Source organism: Pteronotus mesoamericanus, unplaced genomic scaffold, assembly GCF_021234165.1.
Source record: "Pteronotus mesoamericanus isolate MK-2021 breed Mesoamerican mustached bat unplaced genomic scaffold, CSHL_Meso_final contig_24, whole genome shotgun sequence".
NCBI classification, from domain to species: Eukaryota; Metazoa; Chordata; class Mammalia; order Chiroptera; family Mormoopidae; genus Pteronotus; species Pteronotus mesoamericanus.
Genome location: NW_026555100.1, coordinates 26,349,348 through 26,365,427, shown reverse-complemented (window position 1 = coordinate 26,365,427; position 16,080 = coordinate 26,349,348). Strand labels below are relative to the sequence as shown.

Genomic DNA, 16,080 nt, shown 5'->3' with positions numbered 1-16,080 from the left:
ACCTAATCCTACAAACTAGTTACAGAAATCAAAGGCACTGTGAACTAGTACAAAATGTTCAGAGAGAGAAAGAAACAAAGGTAATCTATGTACATCTTTAGCCAATTTCCACCATACCAATCCTACAGATCTCAAATACTAAAGAAAATTAATTTTTAAAAGTTCCCCCTCATAAAAAGAATGAAGGAGCCACAATAATAATAGCTCTAATAGTTCAGTTTCAGGAGATTTTTATGTTCCATTATAGGTTTTCTGTATGTTCCAAATATATGACAATAAATTATTTTATAACCATACACTAATATTTGTTTATCTGCTTATTTTGTTAAAAATATGGGGCTTCCTGTAATAAACACCATGCACACTGATTTTACAGATATAAATTGTCAGCCAATAATAAATATAGATTATGTGTTATACCAAGATGCACACAGGACTGCTTCAGTTTCTATCCTGGCTCTATCATTTACTAGTTAAGTGAACTGGATAAGTTATCTTGCTCAATGCATGTTTCTTTAACCATATAACAGAAGTTAAAAACAGTGTCTACCCCTAATATTTGTCTGAGAATTAAATGAGATGATGGATACTAAACTCAGAATAAGGTGCTATTGTTATTATTAGCATTGATACTATGTATTATCTAATAGAAAACACTCTTAATACCCATCATTAGAATAATTATGAACAGTCAATTATACAATAAAACATTACTTAAAGACACTTCTAGAAATAGTGGTAAGAAAAAAATCTTAAAAATAGAATAAACTGAAAAGCAATATTTATATATAGTTGATCCCACTTATAAAAATAAAAGTCCCAGTGTATACAATAATTACTTATATACATACATATATTAACTTTGTATGAAAAGATCTAGAACACAGGTGGACTGTTAAGAGTAAACATTTAAAAAGGAGAGAAAATTGGGGACTTTTACTTGTATATTCATGTCTTTAAAAATATTTACTAATAACATATCACAATAAAAACATTTAATTGGAAAGTGGCTATTTTTTTAAGAACTGGGTAACTGGTTCCATGTGGACACAAGTCAACTACACCATGCTTGATAGCACTTACTGCTAACCATAGTGCTCAGAAATAATTATCTTAAAATAGGAAGTTAATGCCTCGGGAGTAAGAAAATCCAAGTCTTCCATGTGACAACATGTGCTTTTCCAAATCATACCACACTGCTTTTAACTTGCTAATTTGACTAAAATCTTTCCCACTGCCTAATTATAGTTCAGGTCATCTTTACCTTTGAAATATGTCACGTGATCTAGAAACTTTCCATATATAATTATCAGAAAAAACATAGATTTTTGTGTATTATCTATGGTAGTATTGTTTGCATTTTTCTTCAACTGATTAAAAACTTGCATTTCCCTTATTATGACTGAATACATACATATTCATGATAAGAAATTAATAAATGCCACAAGTAGAGCTTTTTAAACATTATCTATACTGCCATTACCTAACATAATCAAAATATAGTTATAATTTTGATATATTTCCTTGCAGTCTATTTGTTAATATATAAATATTGATATATATAAAATTAAATAATTGGGTCCAGCTCCTATTACCAAACATTATAACACAAGCATTTTCCCACATTATCATAAAAATTCAGTACTCATCACTGTCTTAAATCAGAATCCCACTAAATACACTGACAATGAATCTGAGAACTGAACTATACTAATATAGCAACAGGAAACATAATTTACGCATCTCTACAAATCATTATAAATGAAGTAACAGAACTTGGGCCAAAGCTTCAGGATTTGGAGTGCCTAAATGGCTGAAAGGGGAAAAAGATAAACAAGTTAAAAACTTCGGAGCTCAAGAAATGCAGAAGGTACTAGGTTCTAAGCAAGAGGTTCTCTTCCACTTCCTGCTCTTTACCACTTCAGGCATAACAGTCATGAAATTGTTTCTTTAATTTAAAAAGTCTTATTTTTTTCTTTCATTTTTAATTTATATTATTGCTGGATTTTTCTTATGTTAAATAAAAAATTGTTCCAGAACTTAATTTTTAAGTAGTTTAGAAGAAACTAATCCTCTGTTGAAAAAAACATAAAATGATAAATTTAAAAACGTATTAAAATCATTTTAAATACATTGAGGAACTAGCAAAAAAAAAAGAAATACTGAACTAACAGAAAACTAAGTAAAAAATGAATCATAAAAATAAGTGGAGCACTGACTGATAATTGGCTTTTGTTCTGAGGAGCTCTGCAGAATGAGCTAGTCTGATTTTCAAAAGAATTATTAAAAAAAAAAATAATAGTATTAAAATAAAGAACTTCAGGCCTCACTGACCAAGTGGCTCAGCTGGTTGGAGCATCATCCCTAGCACCAAAAGGTTGCAGGTTCAATGCCCAGATGGGGTGTTTATGAGAGGCAACCAATTGATGTTTCTCTTTCATATCAATCTCTTGATCTCTCTCTTACTCTCTCTCTAAAAATCAATAAATATATCCTCAGCTGAGGATTTAAAAAATAGTAAAAATAAAGAACTTCAATTATCAAAAGACAGTAGGCAAACTAGAAGGTATTTGCAACATATGCATATTTAACTATCAAAGAACTAGAATCAAGAATAAAGAAATCCTACAAAGTAACACTCAATGTAAACTGTAATTGAAAAATAAAATTTTTTAAAAAGAATAAAGAAATCCTACATACTAGTAAAAAAAAAAAAAGCACAATTTTAAAAAATATGAACAAATGGATTTCAGAGTAGAAACTGGAATGGACAAATAGCCACTAAAAATATAATTGACGCTGCACTTTATTTGTAATCAGAGGATTGCAATTTCAAACCACCAGATACTACTTTCACATCCTCTGAATCAGCAATTCTACCCTCTGGAATATAAATTCTTCCATAAGTGTACCATGGTGATATATAACATAGAAACACTGTTTCCAAGAGCAAAAAGATGGAAACAATCTAAATGATCACCAGAATGATAGGTAAATAAACTGTAGTATGTCACAAATGGAGTGAATAGCAGTAAAAGTAATTAATTACAACTACACCAAAATGAATCTCAGGATTCATAACGTAAAAACTGTAAGTCTCAGAAAAATATATTATTCAGAGATTTTAAAAATATGGTTTAAATTATATTTTTCAAAGTTAAGAAAATGATAAAACATTTTGGTATGGTTAACTTCTGTGAGGGTAGAAAACATGGAATAGGGATGGGGCCCACAAGCTTACTTACATATTTAAGTTACTAACTCAAAGGGATAAAAACATAATTCTTTAAAATTTAGAAAAATGAGGAGGCTTAGGAACCTATGGGAAACTTTAAACATTCCAACATCCAAATCACAGGGTTGCCAGAAGGAGAAGAGGAAGAGCAAGAAATTGAAAACTTATTTGAAAAAATAATGAAGGAGAACTTCCCCAACCTGGTCAAGGGAAACAGACTTCCAGGAAGTACAGGAAGCTCAGAGAGCCCCAAAGAAGTTGGACCCAAGGAAGCAAATACCAAGGCACATCACAATTACATTACCCAAGATTAAAGATAAGGAGAGAATCATAAAAGCAGCAAAAGAAGATAGTTACCTACAAAAGAATTCACATAAGATTATCAGCTGATTTCTCTAAAGAAACCTGGCAAGAAGTATTCAAAGTCATGAAAGCCAAGGACCTACATCCAAGATTACTCTATCCAGCAAAGCTATCATTTAGAATGGAAGGGCAAATAAAGTGCTTTCCAGATAAGGTCAAGTTAAAGGAGTTTACCATCACCAAAACCTTATTATTGGAAATGCTAAAGGGACTTACCTAAGAAAAAGAAGATGAAAACTATGAACAGTAAAATGACAACAAACTCACAACTATCAACAATAGAAAAACAAAGCAAACAATTAGAACAGGAACAGAATCACAAAAACAGAGATCACATGGAGGGTTATCAGTGGAGAGGGGAAGGGGCAAGAATGGGAGAAAGGTACAGGGAACAAGAAGCATAAATGGTAGGTACAAAATAGACAGAAGGAGGTTAAGAACAGTATAGGAAATGGAAAAGCCAAAGAACTTACATGTACAACACCCATGGACATGAACTAAGGGTGGGGATAATGCTGGAGGAAGGGGGTGCAGGGAAGGGGGAAATAAAGGGGTAAAAAAAAATGGGACAACAATAATAGCATAATCAATAAAATATACTTTAAAAAATAAAAATTAAAAATAAAAATTAAAAAATAAAATTGTCAGTGTTTAGAAAGACTACATACAATACAAATCAAGTATTCATTTAAAAAAACTTAAACTTATGAAAATCAAAATTTGCTCAAAGGTAAAAAAATAACTATAATCAAAATTAAGAAAAATGGCAAGGGAGTGAGGGATTATACATTTCATATCCTTTAAAGGCTAAATTTCCTGAATATGTAATAAATTCCTTAAAAGCAATAATAATAAAACCAACAATCCAAGCTAAAAAAAACAAGGGATATCAATATTCAATTCACAGAAACAAAATATATACAAGTGGTTTTTAAACAAAAAGATGCTCACTCATAATTAAGGAAATGCAAATTAGAATTATAGTGAAATACTCTATGTGCCAAATTAGCAAATAGCAAAAGGTATGATAAAATACTTTGTAGATAAAGGCATAGAGAAAAAAAAATACTCATCCTCATCCACTACTTCTGGAGTGTAAACTGGTATAATCTCTAAAGAGCATAATAAAAATCAAAATTACAAATGTACAAACCAGCCACCCACAAATTCTACTTTTAGGAATTATACCACAGAAAGACTTGCAAATATTCAAAATAACATTGCTACAAAAAGGAATCAGCAGAAGAGTAGAAACTGTCAGAATTGTCCAACAATAAGGGACCAATTAACTAATCATAAATACATTTCATAATCATAAAATAACTTCTTTGGAGATTTTATATCCTGACATGAAATGACAGCCAAGACATACTTTTAAAAAAAAGAAAACAGAAAACAGTCTTAGCCAGCGTGGCTCAGTTGGTTATTGTCCCACAAAGCAAAAGATCGCTAATTCAATTCCCACTAGGAGCACATGCCTGGGTTGCAGGCCTGGTCCCTAGTTGGGGCACATGTGAGAGACAATGGATTGATGTTTCTCTCCTTTCTCCTTACCTTTCCCTTTCTCTAAATAAAGAAAATCTTTTTATAAAACCTTTTTTAAAAATCAAGATATACAACAGTATTTTTAGGATGTTTTTATTTTTTATAGGAAGAGAAGGGACAGGAGGTAAAGTAAAAAGGAATTGGTAACATTCGATGCCTTGCATTCGAACTTAATGTCCGGGAGAAGTGGGAGGTTTTTCCTCACTATATATTACTTTTGTATATTTTGAATTTGGAATCATGTAATTGTTTCCTATTTTAAAATTAAACTACAATAAACACTTGTTACAACTGCCATGCTTACTCTCCTAAATACTATCTGCAAAACAAGTTTGCTTTTACTTTTTGGGGAGAACTTAACTTAGCAGTTCTTAAGAGAAACAAAAGATCTCAGTCCTACACGAGGCACATATTTTTCTTAATGTTTGACATTCTTCAGTTTAAGCTGACTAAACTTTCTTTTGTGAAATACTGTTCTCATTATTTTAGAAAAATCAGAGTTGATGAATGTTCTGTTCAATCCTAAAATTAGTGACTAAACTTGATATATAAAGAAAATCATCTTCATTTAATTTAGATATACAGCTTTTCCAATAGCTTACCTCTTTCTGTACTTGATCAATCTGCTTTTTAGCATCAGCCAGTTTCTCTTTCAGCTCAGCATTATCTTCTTCCTTCCTCTGAAGATCTGCTTTCAGATTCTGGATAAGAGCAGAGCTTGCAGAGAGCTCCTCTTTCAATCTATAAAACACAAACCAATTTTCTATAGCAATCCACCATTAATCACCTAGGATCATACATGTGAGATAGTAACAATCAACAAAATTACATCTTTTCGCAAATTTAGAATGTTCAAACCATAAATGAGTCCTTCAGAGAGGATTTTAGATTTTATAAAAAGATCTTTCCACGTTATTTTTGGTTCCAAAGGTTTGTGTAAACATCATTCAAGTTCTTCACCCATCATACATGCTATAATTCACATAAAGTTGTGCCCATCTAAATCATTTAAGTTATATTAGAAAATCAATAAAATGAATGCTTTGCATATTTTAAATACCTGAATAACATTTAGCTTACTTTTCTTTCTCCTGCCAGTTGGTTTCTTTTTCTTCCTGCTTTAATTGAAGTGAATGCTTTGCATCTTGCAAATTATTTGTTAATTGTGTGATTTCTTCTTTCAACTTGATTTCCCTTTCATTTAAATCTTTGGTGTTTTTGATACAATCCTGATGATTTGCTTGAACTTCTTTCAGGTTTTTTTCTAGCTTCAAGATGACAGATTCCTTTTCCAAAATTTCTTGTTCTACCTTGGCTAAATGACTACATTTAACTTTCTGAGTTTCTAAAATTGCTTCAAGTTCCTTTATTTTCACTTTATAGGAAGCAACATCTTGTGTAAGTTCTGAAAGAGCTCTATTTCCTTCAACTACTTGCTGTACTTGAGCATCAAGACTAACATTTTTTTCTTGCAATTCTTCTTTCATCTCCTGTATAAGACTTTCTTTTTCTTTGAGTAGGTCATCTTGATTTTTCTTCTCTGTTTTTAGTCTCTTATTTTCATCCTCATAGCCTTTTACTTCTGCTTGTAATTTTTCAGCTTGTTGTTCCAGTTCCTGGATCTGATAACTTTTTTTGGAGGAGGCCTTTACAATCTCCTTACATTCTTTCCAAATGGCATCAATACTAGAGTAGAAAGAACTTTCCCTATTGAGTTTAGCCTGCTTATTTGACAAATAATCATTATCCAAAGGGTGTAACTGTGTATTTGGCAAATTATCCTCTTGAGAACTGCTATCCTGGAGATTGAGTAAATCTATGTTCGAGATCTGAGAAACTGAATCAAGATTTCGTAGTTCATCTATTTTTGCTTGCATCAGTTTTATTTGTGAAACATTATTTGTGATGTTTCTTCTAGCAAACTCTATCTCCTCGGACAATTTCATGATCTTTTCCTCCTGTTCTTGATTTAAACTTCTCTGCACTTGTAATTCAGAAATTGCATGGTCATAAGTTGATTGAATTTGTTGCACATCTACAGTTAAAGAAAAGTTCTTCTTCTCAGAAAAAGAAAGTTCCTGCTGCAAACCGATAATCTGTTTACTTAATTCTGCTTTTTCTTCCTTTTCATTTATAAGTTCATTCTCAACAATGAGTAATCGTGTTTTCAGTTCTTCATCATCATTTTCTTGTAAAACTCTAATATTTTCCTCATCTTCTGAAATGCTCTGATGCATTTCTTCATTTTTATTTTGGTCTTCAGTGGTAGACAGACTAACATATATAGGTCCTTTAAAAATAGGAAAATTGTTATTAATGTGGCAAACCTTAATAAAACCAAAATCAGATAATCAGATAAGCCAATAATCAAACATGTAAAACATGAACTCAAACTTTTAATGAAAAACACAAATAAGCTATTGAGTGAAAAAGCAAATACAGGTTGTAAAACATACTTCTACCATAAATCTTTATTATCATTATAATATGGGACAGAGGGAAGATTTCATAATGAAACACCACAAGACAGACATCCCATATCCTAAAGCATGTTAATGGCAGAATGGTGGTAATCCTATATGTATATCAAATCATCACATTTTATATTTTAAATATGATTTGTCAATTATACCTTACTCAATCTGGAAAAAAATCAACATGTTTTATACTTTAAATAGTAGGCAAAAGTAGGTTTATAGTTGTTCACATGAAAAATAAAGCAATAATAAATAATTATAAGAAGAATAAACTGTTTTGTGTGCTCACAACTGTAAACCTAACTTTGCCCACCCCTGTATATTATGAGTTGTCAATTATGCCAAAATAAATCTAAAAATAATCCGTTTTCTGAAGGCACTTATTTTTCCCCAGTGAGAGTTGCCAAACCCCAAAATCACTATATAATCAAGGAATCTCACACTCCTTATTTCATCCAAAAATTTATCCAGTTTTACTTTCCATAATGTATATGCAAAACAAGCTGCATTCTAAGTTTTTACTTTTCAAATATAATCCATATTCTTTTTCTATACACAACTGTGTAAGTGCTTTTGATCAGCTGTAATTGGGATCCTAAGATTTCTTTTCTTTAATACAGAGTAATTTTTAAAAGCTCATTGGACAAAGTTTTATTATCTATAATTTACATGGTTGTCTCCTGCCTCAAAGAGAATGGACGAAACATCACCCCTACTATGGGAGCCTCACTTTCTTAGATTCTCAGTTTACTCTAAAGAGTCCAGCTATTCTGGAATCTTAAAGAATTGGCCTTATTTACAACAACCTGCCCACTAACTCATAGATTTTTTTTTAAATAATCTTGAACCAATGTATTATTTCTCACTGGACTGTCTTGCAGCATCTTCCAAAGATTTGCCAAGTCATCCCAAAGTGAAATAACCTGGTTTCCACTAGTTCAGACTTCTATTCTCTTTTCCATCTAATATAATTCTCTGATTATGATGATATTTTCACACTTAAGAATTCATCAATGGAAATGACTAATTGAGAAAACTTAATGATGATGCTAAGAGTCCTGGACTTTTTTCTTGTAATAGACATGTTAATAAAAATCGCCTTACCCTATAAAAAGGCAAGTTATAAAACTATCTGGACTACTTCCAGCCAAGATGGAGGTATAGGTAGATACATTTTGCCTCCTTGCACAACCAAAAGGACAACAAATTTAAAAACAAAAAACAACCAGAACTGCCAGAAAATGGAACTATACAGAAGTCAGGCAATCAAGGAGTTAAAGAAGAAACATTCATCCACACTGGTAGGAGGGGCTGAAACGGACAGTCTGGGCAGAGAAGACATGTGGCAAGGCAGCGGATGGAGGACCAAGTGGGCAAGGTGGCCTCTGGAGGACTGGGCAGTTCCACATTTGCATGCAGATAAACCAGAGAACAGCTGGGGAGCAAGACGGACTGCACAATCCAGGGTTCCAGAGCAGGAAAATAAAGCTGAAAAACCTCCAGAGGTAAAAACCTATGGGGGTTGCAGCATCGGGAGAAACTCCCAGCCTCACAGGAAAGTCTGTTGGAAAGACCCACAGGGTCCTTGAACATACGCAAACCCACCCACCCGGGAATCAACACTAGAAGGTCCCAATCTGCTTGTGGGTAGTAGGGGAACTGACTGAAAGGCAGCCAAGAGCTGAGCAAGTGGCATTCTCTCTCGGACACCTCCCCCACACACAGTGTCACAACACAATGACCTGGGTTGCCCTGCCCTGGTGAGTAAGTAAGGCTCCGCCCCTTCAACGTAACAGGCACACTGAGACAAAGAAATATGGCCCAAATGAAAGAACAGATCAAAGTTCCAAAAATAGAACTAAGTGATGAACAGATAGCCAGCCTATCAGATGCACAGTTCAGTGGTAATCAGGATGCTCACAGAAATGGTTGAGTATGGTCACAAAATAGAGGAAAAATTGAGGACTACACAAAGTGAAATAAAGAAAAATATACAGGGAACCAACAGTAAAGGAAAGCAAACCAGGACTCAAATCAACTATTAGGAGCAGAAGAAAGAGATAAAACATTCAACCAGATCAGAAAGAAACAAGAATTCAAAAAACTGAGGAGAGGCTTAGGAACCTATGGGACAACTTTAAACATTCCAACATCCAAATCACAGGGTTGCCAGAAGGAGAAGAGGAAGAGCAAGAAATTGAAAACTTATTTGAAAAAATAATGAAGGAGAACTTCCCCAACCTGGTCAAGGGAAACAGACTTCCAGGAAATACAGGAAGCTCAGAGAGCCCCAAAGAAGTTGGACCCAAGGAAGCAAATACCAAGGCACATCATAATTACATTACCCAAGATTAAAGATAAGGAGAGAATCATAAAAGCAGCAAAAGGAGACAGTTACCTACAAAAGAATTCACATAAGATTATTAGCCGATTTCTCTAAAGAAACCTTGTAGGCAAGTATTCAAAGTCATGAAAGCCAAGGACCTACGTCCAATATTACTCTATCCAGCAAAGCTATCATTTAGAATGGAAGGACAGATAAAGTGCTTCCCAGGTAAGGTCAAGTTAAAGGAGTTTGTCATCACTAAGCCCTTATTATATGAAATGTTAAAGGGACTTACCTAAGAAAAAGAAGAGCAAAAACTATGAACAGTAAAATGACAAGAAACTTAAAACTATCAACAATTGAACATAAAAACAAACAAAAAAAACAAAACAAACAAACAAAAAAACCCCAAGCAAACTGGAACAGGAACAGAATCATAGAAATGGAGATCAGAGGGGAAGGGGAAGGGGAAGAATGGGAGAAAAGGTACAGGGAATTAAGCAGCATAAATAGTGTGTACAAAATAGGCAGGGGGAGGTTAAGAATAGTATAGGAAATGGAGAAGTCAAAAAACTTATATGTATGACCCATGGACATTAACTAAGAGGGGTAGTGGAGATGCTGGGAGGAGGGGCGGTGCTGGGTGGAAGGGAGTAAAGGGGAGGAAAAAAATGGGACAACTGTAACAGTATAATGAATAAAATATATATAAGAAATAAAATGAAATAAAAATATCTAAATCCTTTATTAGGAAAAGAGATGGGATGTAAGCAACCTAAAAATGACAATGATAAGAAATTCAGAGCTCAGATAGATCCTGACTATCCTAACTGAAGAGATTTGAGTCATGGATACCATGTAAGACAGAGTACCTAAACTGTGCAGTGAATACAAAAAACTTCTGTGATCAAGTACTGTTGTTCCCTTAATTTCATTATATTTCAAGAACCAGGGTACACAGAGTGATCACTTCATAAGTTATGTAAATAACTAACAACTATCTTGTAAACCTGAAACTAATAACTGTATGTCAACTGTAACTGAAAAAAATCTTTTTAATTAAATAAAGAACCGGGATATAATTACATAACAGATGATAAATCAAACTAATTTATTTATACTTGATAATTTTTCAGATAATTGTACTATTTTTTCAGAAATTTTTAATATTTTATATCAAAAGATTTATATAACATATTCAGGATGGCCTTTTTAGGGGGAAATTTAAATATAAGCCCAGCAATAAAGATAGGAAAAACATTAACACACCTACAGTTTACTTATAAAATGTAAACAATTGAGTGTCCTGGCTGAGTGGCTCAGTTGGTTGGAGCATCACCCTGTATACGAAAAAAGATTGTAGTTTGATTTCCAGTCAGGGCACCTACCTAGGCTGCAGGTTCTATCCCTGGTCAGGGTGAACATGGAAGGCAATCCATCAATGTCTCTTCCTCACTTTGCTGTTTCTTTCTTCCTTCCTTCCTTTCTTTCTTTTTTCTTCCTTCCTTCCTTTCTTTCTTTCTCTTTCTTTCTTTCTCTTTCTCTCTCTCTCTCCCCCACCCTCCCCCATCTCAATTCTCCCCCCCACCCCCAGCTCTCTCACTAAAATTGGTAAATATATCTCCTGGTGAGGATTTAGAAAATAAATTTAAAAAAATAAAAAGTAAACAATGAAAAAGGAATACAGTTAACATTTTAATTCAATATTTACACTACATGCAACCTATGCTTTATATAGCTTACTCCTTTTTGTTATTAAAAATTAGCTTTGATTGAAAAATCACAAGTAGACTGTATCATATCTCTGGTTTGTCTCCTTTATCACTATCTGAAGGCTTATTTCTTGGACTGTTTACATATTTGCCAGTTTCCCCAAAGTATAGATACAGTGATCTCAAATAAGTAAATTCACTTTCATAACGGAAAGGCTGTTTCTGTTCAGAACAGAAAACATGCTTCCCATGAAACTATCTATTCCCTCCTATCCTAGTGGTTATCAGAGTCACATATTTTGTTCTCGAGATTTTCTAGTAGCAGATAGAGGGGAAAGATGGTTTTAGCTACAATTTCCATATGACCCCTTATGTAATGACTATAATTTCTAGTAACATATGTAACGTAGAAATAGCCACAGTGGTTGTGATTTTAAGAAGGAACACAAATTTGTTATGTTGCCTAAACTTACTCAAATCTCCCCACATTCATATTTAGTTTAGTTCTTTTTTTTTTTTTTTTTTTTTAAATATTTGAGAGTACATTTACTATATCTGGGAACAGTGAAACAAGGAAAGGCAGCTTTGGCTCTCTAGAAAAAAGTGAGCCAGGGCAGGGTTGCTAGCAGCTCACTGGAAAATCAGAGAAAAAAAGGCCTAGGAGACAGGTTCAGGGAATTAGCCTGGGAAGAGCTGTCACTGTCTACTGCTCTCCTGGTTGCAAGTCTCGTGGGGACCCCTAGAGTTTAAGAAAAAGGAAATTCACTGGAAAAGGAGAGTTGAGTGGGCATGCCCCAAGGAGGGCACGCCACTCTATTTCTTAAATAATATTCTTCACGAATGGGTTACCTCCAGGATGGGTGATATTGTGTATAACACTTACTTGTGGCTACTTCCCAGTTATCTACAGTCTCAACTAGTCATGACATTGACCAAGATGAACGAAAGAGAGGAACAGTGCTATAGAAATAATAACAAGGTTATCCTCCCTGTAGCAAAGTACCGCTCCTCCAATGGTCAACACAGGGCATATGCATTAGTCTCAATCTACTGTATTAGCTCAGACAAGCACTGTATATCCTATAAATCATTTATCTATATTATATTATCCTTTAAGGCACCTACTTTTGAAAACATTCATTTTACTGTGATTCTGTGAGGTGTTTATTATATTAGTGTATTGACCAATTGTTTTCATCCTTGACAACCTCAGGACATAGGTACTATAAATACTACTTATTTTAATTTACTAATATCCAAAGTAGCACTTACTCATTTTTCTCAAGGTGAAGCAGCTAGCCAAGTTTCTAAAGCTATGTATTTTCTCTTAGAAAGCCCTAACTCCCTGTATCATACTACAAAATTTTTCCAAAGAAATAATGAATAGCTTAGAAAGAATGTAAATGCTGGTATATTCTTCCACATGAAAGGAGAGATAAAGAGCAGGCACTCACTTTTTTATTTGGTAAATACAAGAAATCTAGCACAGTTGTCTTAAGTAATATTTAGCCCAAAGTCTTCCTGTCAAATGTGCTTTTGTCCAAATGAATAGGAAATGCAAAGATAGAAAATAATGTGGAGAGATTTGGGCCTAAAAAGGTACTTATCCTTATGAAAATGAAAGTGGTATCTTTAACTATTACAAACAAAAAAGTAGAAGAATTAAGGCAGGAAAAAGTGATAAAAGCACAATATCTAAAAATATATTTATTATAATAAAAGGCAGCTTTAAATATACCTGTCCTCTAGACAGGTCACAATATATTAGCATAAATATTAGTGACATTTAGATTTCCTCCGGTTGTCTTTTTTTTCTTTTTTTTTTAGACAAGTAAATTTCTTCCAGTTACAACTTTTATCTTTACTGGTTTAGAATTTAGTTTTCTTAAATGCCTCTTGTTGGCAAATGAAGTAGTACCTTTCTTTGCTGGTGGTTCACCTTGTTGAAGTTCTTTTTCATTTAATCTTTTTCTTCCAAAATAAGTTGTAGTATTGTTTTCCTTGGGCATTTCAACTGTTTCATTACAAGCCAATTTATTGTTTATTATTAAAGAAGATGTACCAGCCTTATCCTAAAATAAAATAAACGGATTAGTATCAAAAACTACAATAAATGTAAAAACTATATAAACTGTTTCAATAGTATATCATAAAATATTTTATTTTCAAATTTGTTGGAACAGTTTCCTATACTATTTCTTAAGACTCACCCTAAAATAACTGATGGCTCTACAAGGGAGTAGTATTAACTAATGTGAACACCAAGGACAAAAAAACAAACTTGTCTTAAAATCAGGTAAGCATATTGTTTATCTATTGGTAAAATACAAATTTCATCTTTAAATTTCCTAAGGTAATCAGGTGGATTAGAGACTTGTTTGAGGATAACTATAAAACCCTAAAATACCTACCCCTAAGTCACATTTGTAATGTGCTTTGAAAAGAACATTACAAAAACACTAGACAAAATTGTTTCTTATACTTTTATTTAAAATCTTGAGGTCCAACTCTAAAAATTCAGCAATTGTTTTGTAATCAATGCCTCTGAAAGATAAGTAGTATTGTCACTTTAAGAACTCCCATAAAAAATTTTACCTTAGCCTCCAGCCTATGTATATTCAAACATATACAGTCTACATACAGCTTTAAATTTGAGTTCTCAATTTATCTAAATGATAAAAATCCTTGAGGTTTTTATCTTTTTAAGACAGATACTATGCCTCCCTAAAAGGCTAGCAGTAAGGAGGTATAACACAGTACTATCCAGAAAAGAAGGGTAAAATTCAACAGTTAAGTACAAGTCTACAAAGTAATCAAAGTTATAGTAAAAGCAGGACATGTATATATATATTCCTGGTAGCAATCCATGTTGGAAAAAAGTTTATGAAAAAAATAAAATGCCATTTTACGTTATAAAATTAGTAAACATTTTAAAGAAATAAAGAAAAATGATTTTAAGCCATAAAGTTGTGGATTATTGAAAAAATAAAAGCAACGTTTTTTGAGATATCCTTAAACAAAGGATGTCATGAAAAACAACCTCCATACTTCCTCACAATTAGTGCCTTGGTGTCAGTGATAAATTACAAAATCCTAAATAGATGGATCACATCTCTGACAGAGAGATTTTTCAACTCCTTGACAGGTTCAAGTTGTCTCCCTCCCTCAGTCTTAGACCTAGCATAATGACCTGATTATATTTTTCGCCTTCAAGTTATATAATCTTCAGCCAAAAATCTTTCCTTTGCATCTCACAGTTATTGAGAGAAATATTCTCTGCCCCTAGCATATGCTTGGTTTGGACAACCAATAAAGAACCATCAGTCAAAAAATTGTTGGTTGGAACAAACAATAAAGAACCATCATTCAAAATAAACTTTTTCATCATTGGAGTCACTTTCAAGACCAGCTTTTGAACAGTGACCCTAGATCAACAGTTAATGAGCACAGTTGGGTTAAGTTACAAATTATTTCCTATTTGTTTATTTATATATTTATGTGAACAATTTAGCACTGTTATCAGCCTATCTTAAAAGTTTATTTATGGGCAAGAACTACTAAATTAGGAATACTGCTGATTTTATATATATATATATTATTTCTTTACTATTATTAAACATTACTAACACATTGTGGTATGCAAATGTACTATAAATGTAAACATAACTTCCAACAATTTTCTTCAAAGTTGTAGTCTTCAGAATGATGTCCCTGGCTTTTCTTTCTCCTTTTCATTTTCTTTCACCAAACCAAAGACCAGATTTAAATTCCAAATCACATGATTAGAGCAAAAGCATGTGGTAAAAAAACAAATAAAAATATTGAGAGCCTTGAGGCCCAACAATTTAGTTACCAGAAAAAGTCAAGCCCCAAGTTCCAAAAAGTGTACCAGCCTCTTATTTCACAAATCAATTTCTTCTTATTAATCCCTATCACCACTACCCAACTACCCTCTATCAAAGCCCTCATGAACTACCACATGAACTCTTTCAAGAGGCTTTTAACTGGTTTCTCTACCACCAGTCTAATTCCATCTCAATCCCATCCTCCAAGTTTCCAAAAACATCTATTCAAAAAATAAATAAATCAACTTTGCAACTCCTCTCCTTAAAATCAGTGACTCCTCACTGCCTAGAGGATAAAACCCAAACTCTTTAATGCACTATTTATAGGCCTTCCACCATCTTACCCAATCTACTGCTACCACCCTGCCTCATCTATCACCTTGCCTTTCTTCAAACTTTCCTCTTGAACAACAAATTGCATGTACTTTCCCAACTGAGAGGCTTCTCATTTTCATGACTTTGTGCATTCGGATCCTTACTGCTGAAGGTCAATGTACCTTCTTGTCTCTTGCAGTTATAAATTGCACCCTCTCCGCCTACTTTAAACCAGCTAAATTTTAATCACCATTTTAAAAAG

General features: G+C 33.2%; 1 protein-coding gene across 1 annotated transcript in view; it reads right to left on the bottom strand.

The window, feature by feature from the left end:
• KIF20B (kinesin family member 20B) overlaps positions 1-16,080 on the bottom strand; it is a 70,136-nt gene that overhangs the window by 30,466 nt on the left and 23,590 nt on the right. Inside the window, exons 19-21 of the mRNA XM_054572830.1 lie at positions 13,577-13,730; positions 6,224-7,433; positions 5,746-5,884 (exon numbers count right to left, since the gene is read on the bottom strand). Coding sequence (XP_054428805.1) covers positions 5,746-5,884; positions 6,224-7,433; positions 13,577-13,730 — 1,503 coding nt within the window. The remainder of the gene's footprint in view (positions 1-5,745; positions 5,885-6,223; positions 7,434-13,576; positions 13,731-16,080) is intronic.